This window comes from Aulonocara sp. 'chitande type north' Nkhata Bay, linkage group LG19, assembly GCF_057382095.1.
Source record: "Aulonocara sp. 'chitande type north' Nkhata Bay isolate Kocher_YH1m ecotype deep benthic linkage group LG19, A_spYH_male_GT1.1, whole genome shotgun sequence".
Taxonomy (NCBI): domain Eukaryota; kingdom Metazoa; phylum Chordata; class Actinopteri; order Cichliformes; family Cichlidae; genus Aulonocara; species Aulonocara sp. 'chitande type north' Nkhata Bay.
In genome coordinates, this window is record NC_141362.1 from 6,802,097 (window position 1) to 6,827,206 (window position 25,110).

The following is a 25,110-nucleotide window of genomic DNA, read 5'->3' on the forward strand; positions in this document are numbered from 1 at the left end:
TTTTGATGAGGTTTTTATTTCCTCATGCTAAATGCCAAATGTAAATCTATCGTGTAAAACTCAAACTGGCGTTTGGTTATTTTAGATCGAAGAGCTGGCGAGCTCCCTCACCTTTGACTCCCGTCAGTCCTCTATGGAGTCTTTGGCCAGTCTTGACACGCGCTCCACCTTCTCAAGCCACTCGGCTAGCAGCAGTCCAGTTCCTCCCAGAGGCTCACCACTACATCATCGTTTTAGAGTCTCTGCCAAGAAAGCACTGTTGCTGTGGGTCCGGGAGCAGTGCCACAAGTAAGCACTTGATCAAGGGAATGGTAATATTTGGCAAACAGGCGTCTTAATGTATTTTGCAGCGTTTTTAAAATAGAATACACATTTATTGTCACCGTACATGTGTAGTGAAATTATGGGTTACACTGATGTAATTCAATTTGAATCAGTTTTATTTATACAACGCTAAATCACAACAACAGTTGCCTCAAGGCGCTTTATATTGTGAGGTAGACCCTACAATAATAGACAGAGAGAAAAACCCAACAATCATATGACCCCCTATGAGCAAGCACTTTGGTGACAGTGGGAAGGAAAAACTCCCTTTTAACAGGAAGAAACCTCCAGCAGAACCAGGCTCAGGGAGGGGCGGGGCCATCTGCCACGACCGGTTGGGGTGAGAGAAGGAAGACAGGACAAAGACATGCTGTGGAATTGAGCCAGAGATTAATAAGAAGTATGATTCAGTGCAGAAAGGTCTACTAACACAATAGAGTCACATATATTGGTAGATCATAGCCCCTTATCATCTGTGAGCCAAGTGTATGATGTGTGAGTGATGTATCCTCATTTGGGAATTATTACTCATTTCCAGGTCTGGGCTGAAGACCAAATCCAGATCAGGACTTTACTATGTGAAGAGTGGGACATTGATTCGTTGTTACATATCCAGTCTCTGTATTTATTTCTAAATGCTCAAAATATTACAGAATCCTGGTGCTTTTGCCTTGAAAGAGCAATGGCTATGTAACAGCATAAAGACTGCATGAAAAAACTGAACACATTTACTGTATATGTATATTTTATACATTAAAGTCTTCCTTGACCCAGTACTGTGGGTTCCATACGCGAAGACTCAGACAGAAGGAGTCACATAGGACTGGAGATGATGAATAATATCAATGTAAATACATTTTCACACATTTTTATTGTAAATAGGTCGTAAATATGTATTTTTTTAAATGAAATAAATGTTTGTGAACACATTTCTTGTATAAAAATGTATTTTCTGATCTTTGGTTGCATTTTATCTTTTAATCTTACTGTTTCTTGTTCGATTTAATCTTTTGTTACTTTGCTGAACTTGAACTGCTGAACTTGAACTCGTGCCAGTCTGTACTTTATGACATGGAAGTATTATGAAGTGCATTTATTACAATAGTAATAAAATTATTTCTTTCCTTCAGAGCTGGCTGTTCAGTAAACGTAAAAGACTTCAAGGCTAGCTGGAGGAGTGGAGTGGTTTTCCTGGCTATCCTGTATGCTCTGCGGCCTGACCTGGTGGACCTATCCAAGGCCAGAACGAGAAGCAACAAACAGAACCTGGAGGAAGCCTTCCGTATTGCAGAGAAAGAGCTGAGGATCCCCCGACTGCTGGAGCCTGATGGTGAGGGGAAGAACTCGATTAGTTCAAAATGCACTTTATGACAACAGATACGAAATGGCAACAAGAGTGCTACTTATAGAACACACTTATACAAGCACATTCTCCTATGCATTCAATGCTTTGTTGTGTGTCTTTAAGCACTTTCTATCACTCATTACTTTTCTTAAAAGTAATAAAAATACGTTACTCCCCAGAGAAAGTAATTCATTACGCTACTTTTAACTATTTTTTTACTTTACTTTTGCCTTAGTCAGTAAATTGACCTGAAATCTTCACATAATTACCAGCAAAAGGCATATAAACCTATAGGCTACCAACACAAATCCTAATGAAGACACACAAACGTTCTTTCTTTTAGTCTTTAAATATAAACAGAAAACTGACAACACAAAGCAAAGATGAATCCCAGTCCGAGGGAGACATTAAGGGAACCGTACTGATTCTGCTGTAGAAACAGAAGCTGCAGCCTGACTGCTGATCACTGTCTTTGTCAGCTGTTGAAATCCGGGGTCTGGCCTGTTGGCTGGGGTCAGCATGTGCTCAGCTTTAACATTATTCTGGGTTTTTGACAATGAAGATATTATTGTAAGGTCTTTACCTTTCAATATAAAATGCCTTGAAATGACTGTTGTTGTGATTTGGCACTATATAAATAAAATGCTGGCTACGTATGATAGTCTTGTTCTGGCAAATCAGTTTGTAACTGATGAACCTTTTAACACAGGCGGTGACACAATCATAGCTATAATGTAATTACTGAATTCAGCACAGTTATGCCCTACGTTACAACATTACTGAAAAATGTAATGTGATTACATTAATCCATTGCATTGGGACGCATTACACCCGACAGTTGTAATAAGTTGCTAAACCAAAAAAGTTTAATTGCATTTTTACGTATATATTACTTTAAAAAAAAAAAAAAAAACTTAGAAAATCACAATAATTATAAAAAAAATGTATTGTTATAAGTTTGTTAAAAACAACCCAGAACTCCAAGTATGGGAAAATATCCAGTATTGATTGCTCAATGATGGTTTTATCATCAGTAGTGACACACACTTTGGCAATGTGTTGCACAGGATTTCTTAATCAGTTTTATAGGAAAGCTATGCTTTTTCCCTTTGGGTCACTCAGTTGCTTATTTCTCTGCTCCTTTTCGCCTGCAACAAACACTCTTTTCATGATCAGATTTATTAAATATTTTTCTCACATAGATATCTAGCAGCAAAGAATGTGTTGCTGTTTACACGTTTGCAACTGCATGCAGAGTGTAGCCATACCCAGCTTGCCTAAAGGCAAGATGATCTGACGGTCTGCTGACTCACTTGCTGCTTGTTTGCTTCAGCCTTACATAAAACCCTCATTTGTTTCATCTGCTCTGCCTGTTACTTTAATAGCAGACTTTCATGTTTCTAAGACAGAAGAGTTACACCTCCATTCCTCAGCTTCCAGTATTAAACTCCACCTGCTTCAAGAACACACTCAGATGTTAGTCTAAACATGTCAAAGTAGTGTTGCAATGTGGAGTTGATCATGGAGCACTCTGATGTTGATGCAGATGTGGACGTTCGGGACCCCGATGAGAAGTCCATCATGACTTATGTGGCTCAGTTCCTTCAGTACTCCAGGGACCTGCCAGTGCCAGAAGAAGAAATGCAGGTCTGTATGAGTTTATTATATTCGACACAGGGCATCAGGTTACGCTGCAGAAACATTTGCAGAAAAGTTGTTAGTGTAGTCCTTAAGTCTAAGAATCAGTTCAGGTAGAGTTTAGACTTCTCCTTTACTAATCTAGTCCTACTTTTGTGTGCCAAGTCAACATGTGGTAATGCTGATCTCAATCTAAACCAGTGGTGCAGAATACACTCTATATATATATATTTGAATTGCATTATAACTGCATTAGCTCAGCGCAAAACAAACCCAAACTACACCTATTTTTAAGTAAAGAATGCAAATAAGTAAAAGTTTACATGTAGTGTTTATTTCAACAAAATTGGGTATTTTTAATCCCAGATATCTAAACCTAGATCTAAGTCTAAATCAGGCTTCTGTGCTCTTTTTCTTTGGCAGCTGTTCAAAATAATCGGTGCAGTTAAAGTTTTTCCTTATTTGTGGACATAATTACAGACATGTTCAAACAGTAATCTGGTCATCAGTGGCTGGTTCCCCTTGTTCAGCTTGTGTGTTTTCCATTCAAACAATTAATGTATTGTTCTGAATGGCACACTATCATGTGCTCATCTATGATACCACTCTGCCACCTTATGCCCTGCAAACGCTGCTACAGAATGTAACTCTTATATATCTGTTCATGTTTCATTCCATGCTTTATTGTAAATCAGCCAGAACACACGTGGTTAATGCAGTTATAACTGTTAAGAATAAATAAGACTTTCTGTTCTTCTTACACTGAAATCAAATATCGTGTGTGCATTCAGTTGAGGTCAGCTAAATGTATTTGATGTGTTTGAGAAGACCACTTCTCTCTTGTCTTTTCCCTTCTCTCCTCTTATTTCCTCTCCTTTCCCCTTCCCCTTTTCCTCCTTAGACACAATATTTGACTCCTTCTAAAAGTCCTTCTCCTATCAACCTGCCTATCCACTACACCCCTGCTATTTCTGCTTCACCTCTCCGCCAGGTACACCCAATCATCACAACCAATCATCACAGCACAATGTCAATCAGCTGCACAATCCCTTTGTAGTACCCGCAAGTAACGATGGATTTTATTGCTGATGTTTATATCTAGTAACGACACGTCAGGGGGGTTGTTTATTCTGAGGATGCTTAACACACTGCTGTTTAAAACTAAGCTGCTCCGAGCCAAAGTTACCTTCGAATCACATGGTGGTTAAAGGCAGGACTGATCATGCAACACTGAACGAGTTTGCCCTGTTCTCTGGGAAAGGATCCAAAGCCACAGCAAGGGTGTTTTTCTCTTGCCTCCCATGAGAAGAATAAAGCGCTCATGGGGTGGTGCAGCAGTACTGGAATCGCCTCACGATAGATCAGATAAAAATACCTGTCAGCTTTGGTTTCTGACAGGATATCACCACGTTAAAGTGTAGCTGCTGTAGACATTTGACATCTTAAGATATTTTCTATTTTTAACTATTGTGTTTTGCTTTTTGATTCTGCTGTGGGAGTGGGAGATTGTAGGAATATGAGTGAGTTAGTTTGTTGGAATTTCACAAAGAAAGCTGAAAATGCATTAACAATACTAAACTTTAAGCGTATATAAGTGAAACAAATCAAATTTAGCAGTACTACGCTATGTTCCCTAGACACTACACACCACAGGATCTGCATGACAGGATGGTGATCTGCTTTTACAGGAGAAGAGGTGAACAGTAAAGGTGGCAGCCTCCTTCAAAGTGACATGTTGCTATATTCATATGAATTTTCAAAGAACAACCAAGGAGCCAAAACAAACTTATGTATGTGCGCTGCTTAAAATCAACTTAGTTAGCGCTATCATTCAGCTTTCTGTAACGTGTCTGGTGATTGGTGTTGCTTTTTACTTTACATTACACTCACATTATGACCACATTATTATCACGTAAAACTTAATTCTGGAATCACTTGATCATCCTCACCCACTCAATTTTTATTGTGTCTTTCCAGGTGACACCTGACCGTAAGGCACAGGAAATGACATGCTGGCTGGTTCAGGCCTATGATGAGCTGCTGGAGGGATGGGACTCCACAGAAGGAGAAAGCTACTCAGAAAGATATAATGTATGTTTCTAGCAAGAGCTCATCAGGATGTGTTGCATTTTTAAGTATCAGTGCACAAATTAGGTAAATGTCTGGCACATTCAGAGGCCCCGGTATTATTTTAACAGGCCTATGATGTAATTACAGGCACAATAAGCACTGTCTGTATAACACAGATCTTAGTTAAAACTGAATTTGGTTAATAAAACATTTTAATTCTTCTTCCCAACAACCTGATCCTGTTTTGCACAACAGTGTTAAGCAGTTGTAATTTTTTTCTCTCTCTTTAGTTCTCCCCCTGAAGGGAAGGAGTATGCTATCAGTTTCATTTGTTTATCTGTTTGTTACCAGATAAACATACGAAACAAACTGTGAACACAGGCTAGTGTTCACATTTTTCAAGAATCATTTTCAAATTTTGTGTGATTGTAGATGCCAATAACAGCTCGAGCTGATTTTCTTTTGGTGAAACTCGGGTCAGGGTCCTGATCATTCCTAAGCATTTGACTTTAACCTTCATTGTTAGCGCCCAAGAGCATAGTTGAGATTCAACTTCACTTTCAAGAAACCATATTGATCTAATATATCAGATGGAAAGAGTTATACAACACACTTTTTATTTTTTCATTACAATGCCCTACACTGTCACAGTAGCACCGTAATAGGCTGACATCATTCATTCATTCATTCATTTATTTGTTCATTTTCAGGCACAACAAATACCTATATTGAACATAAAATGCACAAAACAAAAAACAAAAATTGCCTGAAAAAGGAGTGGGACGAAGAAAACTTATTAAATCCCACCCCTATACTCACTCATCAACAAAAAAAACAATAAACTTCCCGCAGCTACGCCCATCATTGCATACAGACCCATCAACAGCCCCGGGCACATACAAGCATCTAAACGGCAGCTCGCAAACAACAATTAGAGCCTTCATAACTGAATACAGAATATATAAATTATAAATTGCATTACCACAGGTAACAGGCAGTAATAACTACAAGTAACAAACACACATACATATACATACATATATATCTACACACACATGTACATATATGTACATACATACGCACACTTTTTTCTTTTTTTTTTCTTTTGGAATCCATACCAGCAATGGTAAGAGGACAGACATTACAGAGCACACTAAAAGCATCATTGAGTATACTGTGACCAGACCAATTGTTTGTAGAGAAATTTAAATCTATGAATATTTTTGCATTGTTTCAATTGTAAACTCAGACTGTTCCAGATTTTCACACCACATACAGACACACAAAAACCTTTACGGGTTGTTCGAGTTCTGGGTAATTTGAATTCTCCAAAGCCTCTCACATTATAAACCTTTTCTCGAATTTCAAATCTAGTTTGTAAATTTGCCGGTAAAAGTTTAGTAAAAGCTTTATACAAAATTATGGATGTATTGTAATTAACCAGATCCTGGAATTTAAGTAACTTTGCCTGAAGAAAGAGTTTGTGAGTATGATCTAGATAACCAGCCTTGTGAATAATACGCAGTGCTCGTTTCTGTACTGTGCCTAATGGATTAGTTGTATTTTTATATGTGTTTCCCCACACTTCCACACAATATGTAAGATATGGAAGAACCAGGGTACAGTACAGAGTACGAAGTGCATCTTTATCAAGGTATGGTTTCACTTTGTTCAAAACTGCGAGGCTTCTGGAAATTTTGGTTTTTATGTGTCTGACGTGGGGTTTCCATGAAATTTTGTTATCAATTACGACTCCCAAAAATTTGTTTTCACTCACATTATCAATTGGTACACCTTCAATGATAATTGGTAATTCTACATTATATTTTAAATTACCAAAAAACATTGCTTTAGTTTTATTTATATTTAATGATAATTTATTTATATCCATCCATTTTTTTATTAATTTTAGCTCCCTGTTTACGGTCATTACAAGATCAGTATAATCATCGCTACTGAAAAATATGTTGGTGTCATCTGCGAACAGTATGAGTTTAAGTACTTGAGAAACATCAAAAATATCATTTATGTATACATTGAAAAGTTTTGGTCCCAACACTGACCCTTGGGGAACACCACATGTAATACCAAGTTTCTCTGAGTGGTAATGCCCTATGCTAACATATTGTTCCCGACCCGTTAGGTAACTTTTTAACCAGTTACCAGCTTTCCCTCGAATACCATATCTTTCCAATTTATCCAATAATATTGAGTGATTGATTGTGTCGAAGGCCTTTTTGAGATCAACAAAAATACCAACTGCATATTTATTTTTATCCAGTGTATCAGTAATTTCTTCTACTGCCTCAATTATCGCCATTGAAGTGGTTCTTTGCGTTCTGAAACCATACTGACCAACATTTATTATTTGATGTTTTTCAAGGAATTTTTCTAATCTTGAATTAAAAAGTTTTTCTAGAATTTTTGAGAATTGAGGCAGTAGAGAAATAGGCCTATAATTGGTAAAACTGTGTTTGTCATTACTTTTATATAGTGGTATTACTTTCGCAATTTTCATTTTTTTTGGAAAACAACCGGACTGAAATGATAAATTACAGATATATGTTAAGGGACTAGCAATATTCAGAATAACCTGTTTAACTACAGACATATTTATGTCATGATAATCCATTGAAGACTTACTTTTACATTTTAATGTGATATTTATTACTTCTTGCTCATTTGTAGCTGAGAGGAACAGTGAAAAGGGATTTGATTTTATATTACTGATATTTTCATTTTTATGACACGGGATGTCTGCTGCTAGTTCAGGGCCAACATTTATGAAGAATTTATTGAACCCATCGACAATATTACTCATGTTGTGATTTTCACCATTTGCATCAGTAAAATATTCAGGATATGATGTTCCAGAAGATCCTTGTTTAATTAAGTTGTTTAACACATCCCAAGTTCCTTTTATATTCTTTTTATTTTCATATAATCTTCTTCTATAATAAAGTTGTTTGCTCGTTCTTATAATATCAGTCAATTTATTTCTATATGCTTTATATCTTTGTTCCACTTCTTTTGTTTTTACTTTGATGAACTGTTTATACAGATTGTTTTTCTTTTTGCAAGCATTAATAATTCCTTTTGTGAGCCAAGGACTTTTTATCTTTTTTTTCTTTGTCATGTGTTCGTTTACATCATATTGTAATAAAATTATGAAACGTCTAGAAGAAGAAGAAAGTGTACTTTATTGGTCCCCGTGGGGAAAATCCCTCTCTGCATTTAACCCATTTACTCAGTGAAGCAGTGGGCAGCCACTGGGCGCCCGGGGAGCAGTGTGTAGGGACGGTACCTTGCTCAGGGGTACCTCAGGGAAGCTGTTCAGGGGAATCGAACCCCCGACCTTCCGATCATGGGGCCACCACTCTACCTACTGAGCTATCCCTGTCTACGTTTTGGCACAGCGTTTAATGTTATAAACTGACTTCACGTTATAAATTTGTCACTAAAAAAGTATTTTCCTTCCCTCAGGTATTTCAGACCTTTCTGGTGTCCTTTAATGAGCAACGACGGCCCATCATGCCTTTGTTGACGGCCATGAGACGAACCCCAAAACTGAGCGATGAGCAACGGACTCTTAGAGAGGCGTGGGATGCTCTCACAGAAAAGGTTAGTTTTTGTTATTTTTTAATCAGACTAGAGAACCTTATAAATGTATAAATATGATCTATAGTCATAATACTGTACTGTACTAATATAACACTACAGCACCATAGCAACACAGACTCTTAAACACCCTAATCTGTTACTTTACGGCTGATGTGTTATATTTGTCTGTAAATGCTTGTATATTTGTACATATTTGTGTATTTGTTCACTGCAATTCGAAGACATTTACTTTACTTGTGACTTCCTTTTCTCTGTGTGTTCATCTAGCTCCGTGAGTACAAAGTTGCTTTAGATATGAGTCTTCCAACCCCCTTGGACACAGTAGCCCGCTGGCTTTTGAGAACAGAGGAGGCTTTGGCTGAGGAAGATGGCAACCCTCAAGACCACGGCCGTGCTGCTGATGAAGCGAGGGAGAAACACGAACTGCTCAAAGTAATCATTTCCAACTTTAAGATGTACTGGGAAACAATGTTGCTGATCTTAGCAAAAACTGGTTTCCCCGGCTCTTTGTAGACAGTGAAATGTAAATGTTTGCAAGCATATAAATATATATGTGCATGCTGTCTCTGCTCGTTGTTGCTGTAGGCTTGCCTGGAGGAGATGCCACAGCACGTGAAGACCTTCCAGTCCTTCCAGAACATAGATGAGTACGGAAACATGATGATTCCTACTGACAAGATGGATGAGCTCAAGAGGAGGTGAGGGTACTTTCTCCAGTGGCCTGTGTAATGTATGCATGCACAAACTGGATATACTTTTGAAGAGTATATGAATGAATTTCTTAGTTTAAGCTGAAAGTCATAGAAGGACTTGTGCTGTCCTGACCTGGGACTGGATGTAATCAAGATCACTGCTTAAACTGAGAAAAGCATCTTATAAAGTGATAATTTACTTTCTGAAGTTGATGTGGTTTTATTTTTTAGTTTCTATTTAACGTTCTGTTGGCATCTTCATCAGATTTACCAGCGTCAGAGTGACTGCCAAGTATCATGGGATCAAGCTAGAGTACAGAGAGCATCGCCACACTGTTTTGGATCTGTTGGGGCAGATCAGGACCAAGCTTCGTGTCTGGAAGAGACCTTATATCTCCTCAGAGGCAGTCAGGGTGTTGCTGCAAGAGTGGCATGTGAGTAATCTTTGTTTAGTCTTTGTATTTTCAAAACACAATTTAATACTTGGGGGTGTGTCGATGCTTCTTAACACCTTTTTGTTCTTTCTTTGTATATATATGTATATGTTTATCTGAGCAGTACAGTAATTTCTGTTGTTGGAGTTACTAATCTTTCTTGGGGTATAATTATAAATTTGGACAATATCTATATATCTATGTAAGGCCACATAATAGAAATTCTAACCAGGATGCAGCTAAGACAAACAGATTCTGCACATAGTATCTTAATATACAAGACACACTATATATAAGACGGACAAAGCTTCCAGGTGTGAAGCCAGTGAGGAAGTTCCTTAAATATGCATTTTATCTAAAGGCTAGCAGGGGGCGCCTTCTGTGTTCGCAAACAATGGAGGTTCATAGGAAAATGGCCCTTGATACCTATGCTCTACAACCTCGGTAAATACTTCAGTTGTGATCTCAAGTGGTAGTATGAAGTCATAATGAATACTATAATCATAAATTAGGGTAGGGTGTGTTTTATTGCAGGCGATGTGATTCGCAAATCACTACTGAACATGGGACGTGCCCATCGGTGTCTCAAATTTGGTTTTGACATGTCAAGAAAGCATCAGTGAAAATTCTCATCTCAAGGCCTGACACTGGAACTTTGGAAACCAATGGATGTGTCATGTTGGGTGTGTCCATCTTGTATATACAGTCTGTGATATACAGTGAAGATGTCCAAAATGGGCTATTGTAAATAGTTTTTTTATCAGGGTTTTCCCTCTGGTTCTAGTGGTGAATTTTATTCAGAGTTTTTCCTCTAACTTCTTCACTAGTTTATCCAAAAATGTTCCTTCTACTGTGTAAAGGGCATGGATGTTAGTGTTGACTGACAGTATTAATTTGTATTCATTTTTTTAAACTCAGGAACTCGTATACACACAAGAGCTGCCTTCCATGTTGGAAACAGCTATTCGTAAGCTGAAGCAGATTTCCGAGAAATATTCAAGCAAATCTGCCCTTGGTAAGTACTGTGATACTCTGTAACAGATATTTTGTATTTCTTCATTTATATTAATGTTTTTGATTCCCCATTAGAGTAAAAGTGTATTATTTTAGTTCATATTATTTCTTTGCTCCATAGCTTCAGATTATCAGCATGTCAGTCAGCAGGTGAAGCAGCTGGAGGAGGACACTGCTGTTGTTTTAGAGGACGTGACCACAGTGAAAAGCACAATGGGACGGGTTCTGTCTGCCTGGGACTTGTACAGCGACTCCCTTAGTTCCCTGCAGGCTTGGCTTGAACAGTGCTCTGCAACACACAGCCACAGACCTGAGGTATGATTAACTCATTAAAGTATTATAACTGTATTGCTCTATGATAATAAATATGTCATAAACAAGCTAGTATAACTTGCTTTGTAATAGGGGATCAGTCTGTTATGACTTGGAATAACAAGTCAAGTAAAAAGTCTGCAATAATAACATCTAAATAAAATAATGTCTACATTATCCTTATAGATGATATATTTTAGTATTTGCCATTTTATTTACAAAAATTTCTATTAAGCTGACCTCCGCATCCATGGCTGAGTGGGGATCTCATCAGGCCCACCTGAATGAAGTGGGGAACTTCCTGATTGAGTCAACAGATCCTCAGACCTGCAGGAGCCTGGCAGAGGAGCTTCGAAAAGTCAACATGCAGTGGGCTGAGTTTGTCAAGAAAAACACTTTGGTGAGTCAAAGATCAAGGAAAACCCGATTTGTGTGCTTAGATTCTAAAACACCTTAATGACAAAGAATTTGGAAATGTTTGAACACTCAATCACACAAGCTATTTTTTTGTTAGAGAATTAATCAGAATATTTTCCTGACATGAATTTACTTAAAATTATTTTTTTTGATAAAGTACCCACCATATGGCACTCTAAAATCAACTTTTTATCTGTGCTTTTATTTTTTACAGAGGGTGTTTTTATCTGAGGGTATAGCTTTGTTCTTCTAAAGCGTTGGCCTAGTTTCTTCTTTTTATTTGGCATTATGCGACTAGAGGCAGCAGTGATTGTAGCAGCCTAATGTCTCATGCGTTTGGAATTTAAATGCGATTGTTCTATTGAAACAATGATTCCTAGGGAGTGACTCAAAGTTTAAAAACAGTGCTCCACCTTTACCTATTGTATGCAAGTAGCTGGAATTATAGTCTTTGAGTACAGTGCAATGTCATTCTTATATCTGGAGTTGCACGTTGAACAAGTGTTGTCAGTTTCATAAAGTTCTTGTTTACTGTATGTTAATCTACTGTGGACACAACACAGTTTGAAGTTTCCATCTCTTTTCACTTATGTTAATTTCATAATTACACAGTAGATTAACATACAGTAAACAAGAATTTTATGAAATTCTGCTGCTAATGTTTACATCATTGAATTATTAATAAATTATCTTTGTTATTTAACATGTTTATTTGTGTTTTTTCCAGGAAAACATTGGTGAGCCAATTGAAGTTACCCATGTAAACCCAGAGGAAATCAGAGCTTTGATCAGAGAGGGCACACTGATTCTCAAAGAGCCTCTGGACGTTATGGCGGGTCCTTTACGCACCTACAGGAAAAGATTACAGGTAGGACCAACGGCATCACTAGCAAGTCATTGCACTTTTTCAGCTCTAATGATTATTTTTGATTTAAATGACCAAATTAAATCTTTCTAAATTATTGCTCAATTTCTGCTCTTCAGTTTATAATGAGGAAGATTAAAGACATGGATCTGGATGCTTTGGCTTCTGCCCCAGAATGCCCAGCAGATCAGTTACAGAAACTGAAGCTTGCAGTACCAGAAGTATGAACGATTTCTCTTCTTTTAAAAGAACTATTATGATTGTGGTCATGAAGATTAAAATGATTATATCTGTTCTTTTTAAAAAAAAATCAAAGTAAGTCTATCTGTCCTTTGCTATCTTTTCTTTAATTGTCACCAGGTTATGCAGACATTATCTGAGGCAGAAAAGGTTTGTGTAGAGCTGCAACACAGTGTGTCTGGGCTGGACAGTCGATTGGCTGAACTTCTACATTGGGAGACTGAAGCCAGGGAGCTCTACCACCTGCTAAGGGCCACCGATCGGCAACAAAAACAGGTCCAGACCTCACAAGCCAGGGTGAGATGAATCACTGCATAGCAGTGTTGGCTTTTAAATCCTTTCATAAAGAAACATTTATGATTATTTAAAACTAACATTTTTATTTTCCAGGTCACTATTTCCCGTGGTCTACAGCTCGAAGGTCAGGTAGTCACAGAGGAGCAAGACCTGCAGGTGATCGTATCAACAAATCAGAAGAGCTCTCCCATCCACTACCTCCATGCCTCTGCTATGCAGGATCGAGTGCGAGCTGCTGTTGCTCAGTCACAGGCCAGTTGGGGTTTTTTTGTGAAGTAACCTTGTTAGACATGTTCTGACCAGACAAAACAGTATAATTGAAAGTACTTTATTTCTAAGATGCATGATGTCACTTTTAGGAAGCAGTTGGTATGCTAAGCAGCCTGGGTGCCAGACGAGACAGAAGCAGAAGTCCTCCAGCAGGACCTCCTTCAAAAGTCTTTATTCAAGATAAAGCAGTGCTTCAACATTTGAAACAGTTAGACACCAAGCATACAAAAACCTTTGTGCCAAAGATAGTGGTACAAGATTACAAAGAAGAAAAGATGACTTCTCCTCCAATGCCATACACCTACGCAGAAGCTGTGAAGCAGACCAGAAGAAAGTCGCCACCAGAAAGTCAGTTTCAAGGCTGGCCAATGGCCACTGCACAAAAGACAACAGAGACTCCAGATCAAGGGCCACAGCAAGACCTACTCCAAGAGGGACTTAGAAGACAGGTGGAAATTAAACTGGGACAGAAAGAACAGGAAGAAATAAAGGAGGAGTATCTTCTACAAGAAGTTCAGCAGCAGGAGTTGTTCCCAGTGCAACCACAACCAAGTCAGCCCAAGCAGGAGCAACAACAGGTACAACAGCAACAAGTTCAACAGCATGTGGTAATTAATATACAAGCTGAACAACAAGTTAAACAAAGACCAGAATCCAAAGACCAGACTCCACTTCAGGAACCAGCTGTAAAGAAAAAGGTTCTAAGTTCCCAAGAGCTCCAAAGCAGAAAAGCTCAAGGCATGAAGAACCGGCCATGGCTTCAGAAACCAGCTTTTCCAGAGCAGAAAACTCCAAGTCAAGAGCAGGATTTGACTCAAGATCTAGTTCAAACTAGACAGACACAAGCAGTCGGATCAGTTCAGGTAATTTCCCAAAATGTAGCAACCACCAGGCTACAGTATGAGGCCCATGCAAAACTGACTAAGCAGCCACAACAACAACAAAAAGTGGAACAGAAGCAAACACAGCAAACTGAAAATCTAGAGCATCAGCAACAAGACAAACTGCTACATCAACAACAGCAAAAAGAGCAGCATCAGCAAAAACAACAGCAAAAACAACAACCACAAGAAACTGTAAAACAAGCACAACAAGAATCAAATACCAAAAATAAATCACATGCTGTAACTTTGAGTCAACCTCAACCACAAAGAAAGGCCCCAAATCAATCACAAACCAATACTATGGTTCAGTCCCACATTACTACAGATACACAGCAACCATGTGTTCCTCAGTCCCATGACTCTGTGAAGAAACAGTCATCAACCAAGCCACAGACCCAACAACAGCTCCAGCTACAGGATCAGGCTCTGGTTCAACCAGCTGGTCCTCAGCCATCTAAGCAGCCACAGGTACTACCCCATGACGAATCTGTAGCTCAAGTCCCAATATGGGCTCAGATCAGACAGCCTTCCAGTGTTCAGGCTCCACTGCAAGGCCCAATTCAGCTTCCTGTACCATCTCACATTCAGCTTCGTAGTCATCCACAATCATGGGCCCCTGTCCGGCCCCCTTCCCCCAAGCCACCAACCCAGGCTCAGCCTCCAATGCATACTCAGTCAACAAACATGGACCAAACCCATGCAAAATCAATGAATGATCATGAAATTCACCCTCAGCCCAAGGTCCAACCTCAAACACACCCTCAGCCTAAGACCCAAGTTCAAATCTATGCTGATCAGTCTGAGACCCATCCCAAGTCAATGCCCTACCCACATGCCCATGCTCATGCCCATGTTCCAACTAATGTTCAGCCAATGGCCAGGCTAAGTCAGGCCCAACCATTGACTCAACATCCAACCCAAGCCCAACCTATACTCCACCTTCAGGGTCATTCTTTGACTGATCCTATGACTCAGTATCCAACACATGCACAGGCACTGGTCCAGCAACAAGGCCATATTTCACAGGGGCACTTTCAAGCTTATACTCAAGTCATATCCTCAGTCACCCAGTCTATCCAGCATCCACAGGCTACAGTGCAACCTCAGTTATACTCCCAGGGTTATGCCCAAGCTCAGTCCACATCTCAGCAGTGGACAGATAAACAAGAAACACAAAATCAAGCATTTCCCCAGCAGAGTCACCCTATCCCGCAACCATATCCTCAGCAAATGGGCCAAGCAACACATTCTCAGGCTTATCCTACAGTTCAGACTCTATCACAGTGGGCCCAGCAAACGCCTCAGATTGCCCACCATAGGGTTTCTCATATGGGGCCATCATATACTCAACCGCAAATGCATCCTCAAGCTCAACCCCAACCCTGGACTCAAACACAGCAGCAAATTGGGCCCCATAGTTCCATGCATCAACACACCCAGATGAGAGCTTCTAACTTAGTTCAGCCACAACAAGGCCAAGTTCAGCAACAGACTTGGGTTCAAGCACCACTGCAAGTGCCATCTCAGTCTTATCAGCAGCCTCAGTCTCAGCAGTATGTACAGGTCCAGCATCAACCCCAAGCTCAACATCACTCTCCATCTCAGATTCAAACACAGATATCTCTCCAGTCACAACCATCACATCCAGCCTATCCTCAGCTTCCTTCACAGCCCCAGCAACAAACTTTGCAGGCCCAGTCCCAAACACACGTCCAGGCACAGCCATTAGTTCAAGAAAAGCCCTTTGCCAGGACTCAGGGGACTCAATCTAATATTCAATCCCAGCAATCAACTTCTCAGCCCAAGCATCAGCCCCAACTTCAGCTACAACCAACGATTCAGTCACAAACTCAATTAAAAGGTAACTCACCTCTACAGCCCAGACCTCTACAGCCAAAACAGGATGTTGAAATGACACCTCAACTAATAGTTCAGTCACCAATTAAACACATACCTGGATCACTGCCACAGCCCAAACCCGAATCTCAATTGCCACCACAGGCTCAGTCACTAACTAAAGTTAATGTTGAATCACCCCCTCAACCCAAGGTGCAAGCCCAACCTCAATTACAACCTACAGTTCAATCACCAACTCAGCCCAAAGTTCAGTCACCAGTCCAACCCAAAGTCCAACCAGTGTTCCAACCCAAATCTCAGGCACAGTTATCCCCACAGCACCATCCTCAGTTTCCGGTGTCATTGCCTCCCACGGCCCAAACAGTGCCACAGTCCAAGACTCAATCTCCCACACAGGCAAGACCTCAGACTCAACCACTTGACCCACCAAAGACTGAAACCCAGTCTCCTTTGAAACAGAAAATTCAACACTCCCAGACTATTCTCGTCTCTGAGATCGATGTGTTGCTTCAAACCCAGGCTGAGTCACCAGATCTTAATATCAAACCTCCTGCTCTGGCTCAAGCACCTCCCCAGGCCTACACAGAGGCCTACACTAAGGCACAGGCTTTAGCTAGAAATGGCTTTGAGGAGGCCAAACACTGCCTGCAGGCGCACATCCTGGAAGCTATCAACATCTTCAAAGACAGGCGTGTATCAGCTGAGCAAGCTTCAGTAAAGGAGGTAAGTTTAACCATTGGCAATGACTTCTGCACATTTCATATTTAGTGAATATTCATGATTGATAAGTTTTATTTGACAATTTTTGCGAATTTACAAGTCTGTTTACCTACCCTACATTTATAGCCACATTGTTTGATGTCTTAAATAGAAAGTAGTTACTTTGCCTTAAAAAAACATCCAACAACATGAAATACAGTTTCTGTAGAGGAATCATAATGTAACTATTTTGTGTTTAAACACAGAAAACTCTGAGGACACTTGATCCAGAGTTGCTGGAGGAGTTCTTGCGAGCAGCTAATGGCATGGAGGCCTTTTGTACCCCCTCACAGCTCAGAGATATGGAGTTCTTCACCCAATCTGTCAGGACACAGTGGGAGGTGGGGATTTTGATTTTTATGAATAGTCAAATGTTCACTAGTTTTTTTAAAGACATCTCTCAGTTAATTGCATATGCATATTTAAACCACAAACTAAAACTGGCAATTATTTTATGCCTTTGAAGCCTGTTTTTAAAGGAATGTTAGCAAACTGACACAGATGTAAACAATTCAACATTATTAACCTTTTAGTCAATACTATATTCTATCATGTTTCCTTTTTCATATATATATATATATATATTCATTGTATATATTATCTCCCAGGCCCTCAGAGCTGAGATCTCAGGCTTTTTGGAACAATTACAGTTTGAAGTAACAAGGAAAGACTTTAATGCAGCAGTCCTTCGGTGTGAGATGCACTTAAGCACCAGCTTAGAAAACCAAGCTCAGGTAGCTAAATGACCAAAGCTGAACTCTTGGCAGGGGTGCTTCAAAGGATGGGTATTCAGCCAGTTTTCTCTGCTCTGCTTGTCTAACTTTGTCTTTTCCATCTTCTTTGTATGCCTTCAAGGAAGCTTTCAGTGGGAAGGGTAATAGCAATACTTTATTCCAGCTGGTTTCTAAGAGAGTGCTGTTTTAGCTAGTTTTGTTTGGGTATGTTTACAGTTTCAGACACTTTTTATTATCTTAAGCTGAAAACGACAAACAACACCATCATTATCAGGACCTTAAAACAATGAATTAAATGAAAATATGTGCTAATGAAGATGAAATCACATCTTCTCTGTAAGCTTAAAACAGCATTCTTTTATGAATTTGTGCAGCCCATCTGTTGCCGGCTGCCATCTGGGGTCTTGCTCAAGTGGTGCAATGTATCTGCCAAACCTTCTTTTATGATATAGGATGCTAATAAGCAGGTCACACATATAACTAATTTATAGTTGTATAAATATAATAAAAACACAAGAAAATAAATAAAAAGCTTAACAAAAAAAGAAGATTTGGCTCAATGGATCGCCTGAAGTCAAAGCAGCTCTGCAATGCCTTTGTGCTTACTGTTTTCACATTAAAATCATTCAACAGGCTTGCTTCTCAGCAGACTTTGCTGAAGCAGAACAGCACCTGCAGGCACTGAAAGAGTTGTGTGACACCCTAAGCCCGGAGGATGCTCACCGCTTGGCTCAGACGCAGCTGAGGGAGTGTGAAAAGAGGCTGGCTGCCATCCAGCATCAGTTCAGTGGAGATCAAGACACACCACTCCCTGAATCTAGGTGAGGCTTTCCATAGAGGTTTCAAAACAGCAAGGACTTGGCATGCAATCTTCAAAACAACCGTTTTTATTCCTTATTTAATTCTTAATACTGAGTAAAACGTTTGGTTGTGCATGATTTATGTTGCAGATATTGTATTAAGTTACATTTACATTTATTCAAAATATAGTATGAAGTTTAAATCAATTTCAATTCTGTAGGATTCCTGTTGCCTTCACTGAGGATTCCAACACACAGAAGGAGCCTACCAAACCAAGTGACAAACCTCAGGCCTTAGCTGAGGTATGATTCACTATTATTAAAAATTCTTATTAAAAAGATTCTCTCTATAGATTTAAACAGTCACAGCTCCTTTAACACATTTTAAGCAAGAAGAAATACAGACCAGTCTTTGAATTTAAATCCTGAAGCCGATACTGGGCGTGTGCAGATGTGTCTGAAATAATCGTTAACATCCTGTTGCTTTTTTCCAGGTGACCCAGGTGACAGTGAAGACAGTTGCTGTGGAGAGAAGGGAGACTGAAAAGCAGATGTCTTTGGAGGAGGAAGTAACCAAAAAGGAAGCTTTAGAAAGGTGAAATTTAGCTGTCTTGTGTTTTATAATCAAAGGCAACGTACAAATCAAAAAACAGGTTGGATGGTTTTATATTTAATCCTTAAATTTAGTTATTTTTGGTTTAACTCTCCAGATATGAGAATGCTAAGAGGGCTCTGCAAGCCCAACTAGCTAAAAATGAACAGAGCATCAAGGACGTCCCCTCTGACTCAGTCTCTCTGAAAGGCCTGCATACACGGCTCCAGGAAATACAGGTACAATGATGTTATAAATACCACTCTATCAGAAACAAACTGGACTGAAATATAAATGACATGCTATAAGAACCTTTGAGCAAAATGACTCAATCCCCACAACCGGCCAGTAAACTTGAGTTAAATTCCTTTCTTCCTAGTTCTTGAGACAAGAGACTGAGTGTCTTTGGTCTGAGTATGCAAACCAGTGCTCTCAGTGTTCCCAGCTGAGTGGAAACACTTCTCTGGAGCAGGAGAAAGCAGAGCTGCAGGAGCAGTGGCGCACTCAGCAGTCCAACCTTCAGAGGAGAGGCAGCTCGCTGGGCTCTGCACTCAGGCAGATTGACTCCACTGAGAATCACATGGTGGACTTCACCGACCGCCTGGACCGTTATCTGAGACAGCCCAAAGACATCACTGGCTTCACACTGGCCAACACTAACATTCTGAAAGATATAAAGGTCTGCTGTTAGCCATACACAATTTTGTTTTGTTTAATTTTGTCAGTCTGACACACAAATATTGTCTAAGCACATGTGTTAACACCTATATGAAGCCTGGATTCATATAGTCAAAGAAGTCTTTGCAGAGGTCAGCACATTTTAAAATTTCACATGGCTGGAAAAAACATACTGGTCAATAACTGGATGATTGAAAACAAGCTGAATGCATCTTGTACACATAAACAAGCTACTGATTTAGCATAAATCGTACAATTTGGTGTTTAATATTTATTATGTGTTGGATTTCCTAGTCCCCTGTATCATCAACTCCTAAACACCACAGTACAGATAGATATTAGACATCAGTGATGCTGGCCTTTATAAGATAAATCCAATAAATGCAAATTCTTAGAGATATAAGAATGTTTTTTTTAAAAAAAAAAGAAAAAGAAAAAAAAGATGTAATGTAAGATCTCACTTCTATAGGCACCTCACCTCACACTACACCTTGTGTGTTTTTTGCTAAAGGAACTGGATGACAACATACAGAGTGAACTGGACCAGTTGTCCCGTCTGGACCCTGAATCCAGCGACTTGGATCCCAGAGAACGCTTCCCTCTGTCCCGTGAGTTTGAGGCTCACAAAACCAGCTTGGATCAACTCCGGCAGCAAGTCCGGAAGAGCGAAGCAGCTGCCCGTGCCCTCGACCGATTTCTTATGTCGCTGCGCACTGTGGATGAGGATATCTCAAGTATCCCAGGTCCACCCTGTAGTGACGCTGTGGTGCTGCAGGAATGCCGCTCCAAGTTGACTCTGATAAGGCAGAGCATAGACAGTTTGAAAGAGAAGGCACCTCAGCTGGATCTACTCTTGCAGGGAGCTCGGCTCACAGTCACAAGGGATGGTATCCCAGCCTCCTGCCTCGATATGGTGAATGTCCTGGTGAGAAGGCTGGACGAGAGTGACAGTGGGCTGGTCAGCCAGCAGAAGGTCCTTCAGAAGGAGACCCAAAGCAAAACCCTGGGCCTGAGGAAGAGGACGATGCTGGGGGAGATGAAGAAGCTGCAGGATACGATTGAAGCGCAAGGCCTCAAAGAGCCCACCATGCCTGCGTTGCAGCACAGGTTTGTCCCTTTAGTGCGATAGTGCTTCTGCTATCCTGAAGCAGTTTTGATATGTGAAAATGGGAAACTACATGTAGTCCCAGAATGTACCGTTTAGATTTTGCAATATATTTGCAGAATTAAAATCTGAATTTGTTGCACTTTCCAGGCTTCGTGCCCTCTTGGACTTAGAAGGCCAGCTGCAGGCTCAGAACTGTGAGCTTCAGAGCCTCCGTGAAGTCCAAGAGAAGCAGGGAGGAGGAGAAAATCTCCTTCAGGAGCTGGAAGCTCAGTGGAAGGAGACTCAGCAGGCTTTTTCTGACAGGTAACGTCGGCACAAGAACCTTAAATTAAGACTCTGTCTAGAAAGGTGCTATATAAATAAAATTTTATTTATTTATTTATTCTTTAAGCCATTAATGAGCAACACTGACTTATATGCTGTCCTCAACTGCTAGAAATGAATGCATTTAAGTTCAAGTAAACTTTTATTATGTTTCTCTATACACTGCAATCCGAATGCTCAAATCTTCCTTGGTATTTTCTCACTCTTGCAGAAGGAAGCAGTACAGCACACTGCTGGAGCTTCTGAAGAAGTTCCAGACCTGCCGGAGTCTCCTGAGCAGCACCATCCAGAAAGCAGAGCAGGCAATCAGCGATAAGGCATCCTACATGGGGAAAGACAACCTACAGAGGAGTATGGCAAAGGTAGGTGTATTTGCATTGTCTTTCAATATATTCTGACTCTTGTATTGGTTTCCTAAAACAGCTTAAGGGCATTTGTTACTGTATGCACTAAAAGGAATGAACCAGCAGATGGCAGACACTTTCTAAATATCAGATTGGTGTGCTCGGTGCGCACTTACAAGTGCTGTATGTTAACACGTGTACATTTGTTCAGGTCTGTGATATTAAGGAGGAGCTGGCTGGTCTTGCGGGGCCGATGGAAGAGATGAGAAGTGTTTGCAAACAGCTGCAGACTGAACTGAAGAAGTTTCCAGACTGCAGTGAATCTCCATTTGAAGCAGAGGCTGACACGCTGATGGACAGCTGGCTGGACGTATGCATCTATGCACTGACACTTACAGATGTTGTTCTTGTAAACAAACAGAGGCGTTCTACTAAAACTGTACATTAAGCGTGCTGGGAAGGAGACTGATCAGACTCACTGACACTGACATCTTAGTATCTGAGTTAAAAATTATACCTTCACAAGCTTGTTGGATTTTTTAACATCCTCAGTAAATGGCAGCATTTTCACTGGGTGTCAGTCTGACAATGATCCAGTGTTTCGTGTCTCCAGAACAGCTCTGTCTGTGACAAATATTAGAAGTACAACTCAAAGTTGAACAGAGAAACTAAAGTCGTAGTTGGATCGTGGTTGGAATATTTCTATTTATATATTTCTATATTGCTCGCCTTAACTAAATTTTAGTGATCTTTTGGTGCCCCTGCAGGTGACAGAGAAGACAGATGCCTACATGGATAACCTACGAGTGGGCCTGGAGCTGTGGGAGAAGCAGCTGATGCTGGGAGGAGAGGTGGACAGCTGGGCCGGGGCCAAACTCGCCCTGTTTGCAGAGAGCCATGCTTTCTACAATGAGCAACAAGTACTCACCATGAAGGTACTGAAGTAAAACCTGATATTTTTAACTGTTCTTCAATCATTTTTCTAATCGATTTTAAGTATCTGTTAATTTGAAATAATTCCAGTTTCACTTTTTGTGATTTTTTTTTTTGTCTGTACATTTGTGTATTTTGTTGTGTTCAGGATGAAATCCAGGCCAATGAGGAGAACATCACTCATTTTCACAAGAAGTCTATTGAGATCCAGGAGATGCTGCAAAGTCAGGAAGCTCCACTGGAGCTACAGGTGAGATGAAACAGAGACTTTTACAACACCATTTCATTTTATGTAGTTATTCATGCGTAAACTTTTTTAAAGAATTATTATTTCCCCTGTACCGTGCTTCTCTTCTCATCATTCCTCTGTTCCGTGTAGGTAATGGAAACCCAGCTGAGAAAGAGACTGGAGCAGGTGAAGGAACTGTTTACCGACTGCACAGATGTCTTTGAGGAGCTAATCGCTGTGAAGAAGCATCTAGCCGAGAAGGTAGAGGATTGTCAGACAGCGGTAGAGAACATCCAGAGTCGTATCAATGAGACTAATGCTTCAGGTCCAAATGTGGAAGCCCAGATACAGGTATGCAGCTGTTGACAGAGATGGACAGCATGGTGCTCCTATACTAGTGAGTTCTCCTGAATGATCACCACTTATAATGTTTTGTGTCTCACGCTGCAGGATCTGTGCAACGACCTGGAGTCTCAGGAAGAGCAGGCTGAGGCCGTGTTGAAGGAGGTGGGATTGGTTTCCAGTGTGGCCAGCCCTCAGGTGCTTGAGGCACTCTCTGTTGACTGCAGCAGGCTAACGGAGGCAATCTCGCGCACCAAAGACATGATCCAGCTGAAGAGAGAGGAGAGGGACAAAGGCCTGCTCAAGGTTATCGGAGGTTAGTATTGAAAATGTGCTTTTAATCAGTTGCTTATCAGAGGTCTGGCAAAAAGCATTGAATTAGGAAATACAGAGAGAAGACAAGCATCAATCACATATAGGCACAACATAAGTACAACAAATGAAAATGAAACGTGCTTTTAAAAATGGTTCAAAAATTAAAGCAGATTAAATAAAAGACTTTTGGCTATTAAGGAAAGATTAACAGGATAACAGGCCTGATACTGTCAGCGTAACTTTTTCTGGCAACCACTGGACACTAACATCACTCAGACCGGGATCTCCACGTGTCTGATCAACAAGCAGGATATTGTCTTTGTTTCTCTTTATATTTGACTCAGATATTAGAAGGCAGGGACATGTTTTGGTCTCAGTATTCCTTAATTCAATTGTGTGTATGAGTAATTAAAAAAAAATGTTCCCAGATGAGAAGCAGTCATTCGAAGAATGGTTCCAGGACTTGCAGCTAGCCGTCAATGAGTGCTTCGAGAACCCTGAGAGTAGAACAGATGTGGAGACGTTTTTGCAAAGACTGGCTGTAAGTTGATGGATAATTTTAAAGTTAGATAGATGCTATAGATGCTTATATGACAGATGGATGTTCATGTTTTCTTTCATCAGAGTTTCTTAAAGTCCAAGGATGCAGAGAGACGTCTTGACCAGCTGAAAGATCAGCTGGAGAGAGGCAGGGAGCAGGTTCCACCTCAGCAGCTCTCTGAGTTTACTGGGTGGATGCAGGAGCAGCAAGAGGAAGTGGTTACGTTCAGAACCCACTGCCAAAACCGGCAGAAACAAATGGAGTCACTGCTCAGCGACTTGGACAGGTCATTCCTGCTTCTGCTAATATAATAGCTATACTGTTAAACAACACATAAAACATTTTTTTGAGCATTTCCACAAACAGAATGTGTTTGTTTTAAGTTTTTTTTTTCTTTTTTAAAATATAGTCTGCAGAAGCAGCATGACAGCCTTCGTCAGTGGCTTCAGAACAAAGAAAAACAGTCTGTGGTGTCTGAGAAAGTCAAACAACTTCTGAAAGACCTTCAGGATGAGAGGTGATCCTCAACATTCATAAAACCAGAACCAGAAATATTCCATCGCACGAGCAGTAAAGTTTGCTGACTTCCAAGATATGCACATCTCTCTAATTTTTATAGTTGTTTCATGTTAACGGAAAGAGTCAGAATAGAATAGAATTAAGCACAACATAGACCTAAACCTGTCTATTACAGAAAAATTTGGATGCATAATATGCTGCGTGAGGATGTTATCCCTTCTATTTCTTTTGTATGCCGTCTTACTTGTCTTTGTCTGTCCATGCAACAGTGGAAGAGCCGAGACCCTCAGTGAGCTGCTGGCATCAATACGCAGACAAGGTGTCAGATCTGAGAGCCTCCTGAAGGACGCTGATAACTTGATACAGCGCTACAGAAACCTGGAGGGCAGGATGCTGAATCAGGCTGAGGCCCAGAGTGTGTTGGATGGAGAATACAATGTGTTTAATACTCAGGCAGAGAGCACCAGGACTTGGATCAGTGAACTATCACAGCCTCTCACCACTCCAGACAGAGACACCAACATGGAGGAGATGAAGTCCAAAGCACAAGTTAGTGAAAGTGGTGTCTAATCTAATAAAGCTTTCTTCTGGGAATATTTTGGTGTATTGTTA

General features: G+C 40.3%; 1 protein-coding gene across 1 annotated transcript in view; it reads left to right on the top strand.

Moving 5' to 3' along the window:
• Window positions 1–25,110, top strand: part of syne2b (spectrin repeat containing, nuclear envelope 2b) — a 140,125-nt gene that overhangs the window by 12,492 nt on the left and 102,523 nt on the right. Inside the window, exons 6-41 of the mRNA XM_086274697.1 lie at window positions 86–288; window positions 1,455–1,654; window positions 3,216–3,316; window positions 4,209–4,298; window positions 5,285–5,398; window positions 8,861–8,998; window positions 9,266–9,430; window positions 9,584–9,696; window positions 9,956–10,124; window positions 11,043–11,139; window positions 11,260–11,453; window positions 11,686–11,850; window positions 12,595–12,735; window positions 12,852–12,953; window positions 13,093–13,269; window positions 13,363–13,521; window positions 13,629–17,003; window positions 17,246–17,380; window positions 17,648–17,773; window positions 18,407–18,594; window positions 18,795–18,876; window positions 19,068–19,168; window positions 19,284–19,404; window positions 19,545–19,844; window positions 20,355–20,950; window positions 21,099–21,254; window positions 21,487–21,637; window positions 21,831–21,989; window positions 22,387–22,554; window positions 22,701–22,802; window positions 22,932–23,132; window positions 23,232–23,439; window positions 23,867–23,979; window positions 24,063–24,265; window positions 24,389–24,496; window positions 24,768–25,047. Of these exons, the coding sequence (XP_086130823.1) occupies window positions 86–288; window positions 1,455–1,654; window positions 3,216–3,316; window positions 4,209–4,298; window positions 5,285–5,398; window positions 8,861–8,998; window positions 9,266–9,430; window positions 9,584–9,696; window positions 9,956–10,124; window positions 11,043–11,139; window positions 11,260–11,453; window positions 11,686–11,850; window positions 12,595–12,735; window positions 12,852–12,953; window positions 13,093–13,269; window positions 13,363–13,521; window positions 13,629–17,003; window positions 17,246–17,380; window positions 17,648–17,773; window positions 18,407–18,594; window positions 18,795–18,876; window positions 19,068–19,168; window positions 19,284–19,404; window positions 19,545–19,844; window positions 20,355–20,950; window positions 21,099–21,254; window positions 21,487–21,637; window positions 21,831–21,989; window positions 22,387–22,554; window positions 22,701–22,802; window positions 22,932–23,132; window positions 23,232–23,439; window positions 23,867–23,979; window positions 24,063–24,265; window positions 24,389–24,496; window positions 24,768–25,047 (9,201 nt within the window). The remainder of the gene's footprint in view (window positions 1–85; window positions 289–1,454; window positions 1,655–3,215; window positions 3,317–4,208; window positions 4,299–5,284; window positions 5,399–8,860; window positions 8,999–9,265; window positions 9,431–9,583; window positions 9,697–9,955; window positions 10,125–11,042; window positions 11,140–11,259; window positions 11,454–11,685; window positions 11,851–12,594; window positions 12,736–12,851; window positions 12,954–13,092; window positions 13,270–13,362; window positions 13,522–13,628; window positions 17,004–17,245; window positions 17,381–17,647; window positions 17,774–18,406; window positions 18,595–18,794; window positions 18,877–19,067; window positions 19,169–19,283; window positions 19,405–19,544; window positions 19,845–20,354; window positions 20,951–21,098; window positions 21,255–21,486; window positions 21,638–21,830; window positions 21,990–22,386; window positions 22,555–22,700; window positions 22,803–22,931; window positions 23,133–23,231; window positions 23,440–23,866; window positions 23,980–24,062; window positions 24,266–24,388; window positions 24,497–24,767; window positions 25,048–25,110) is intronic.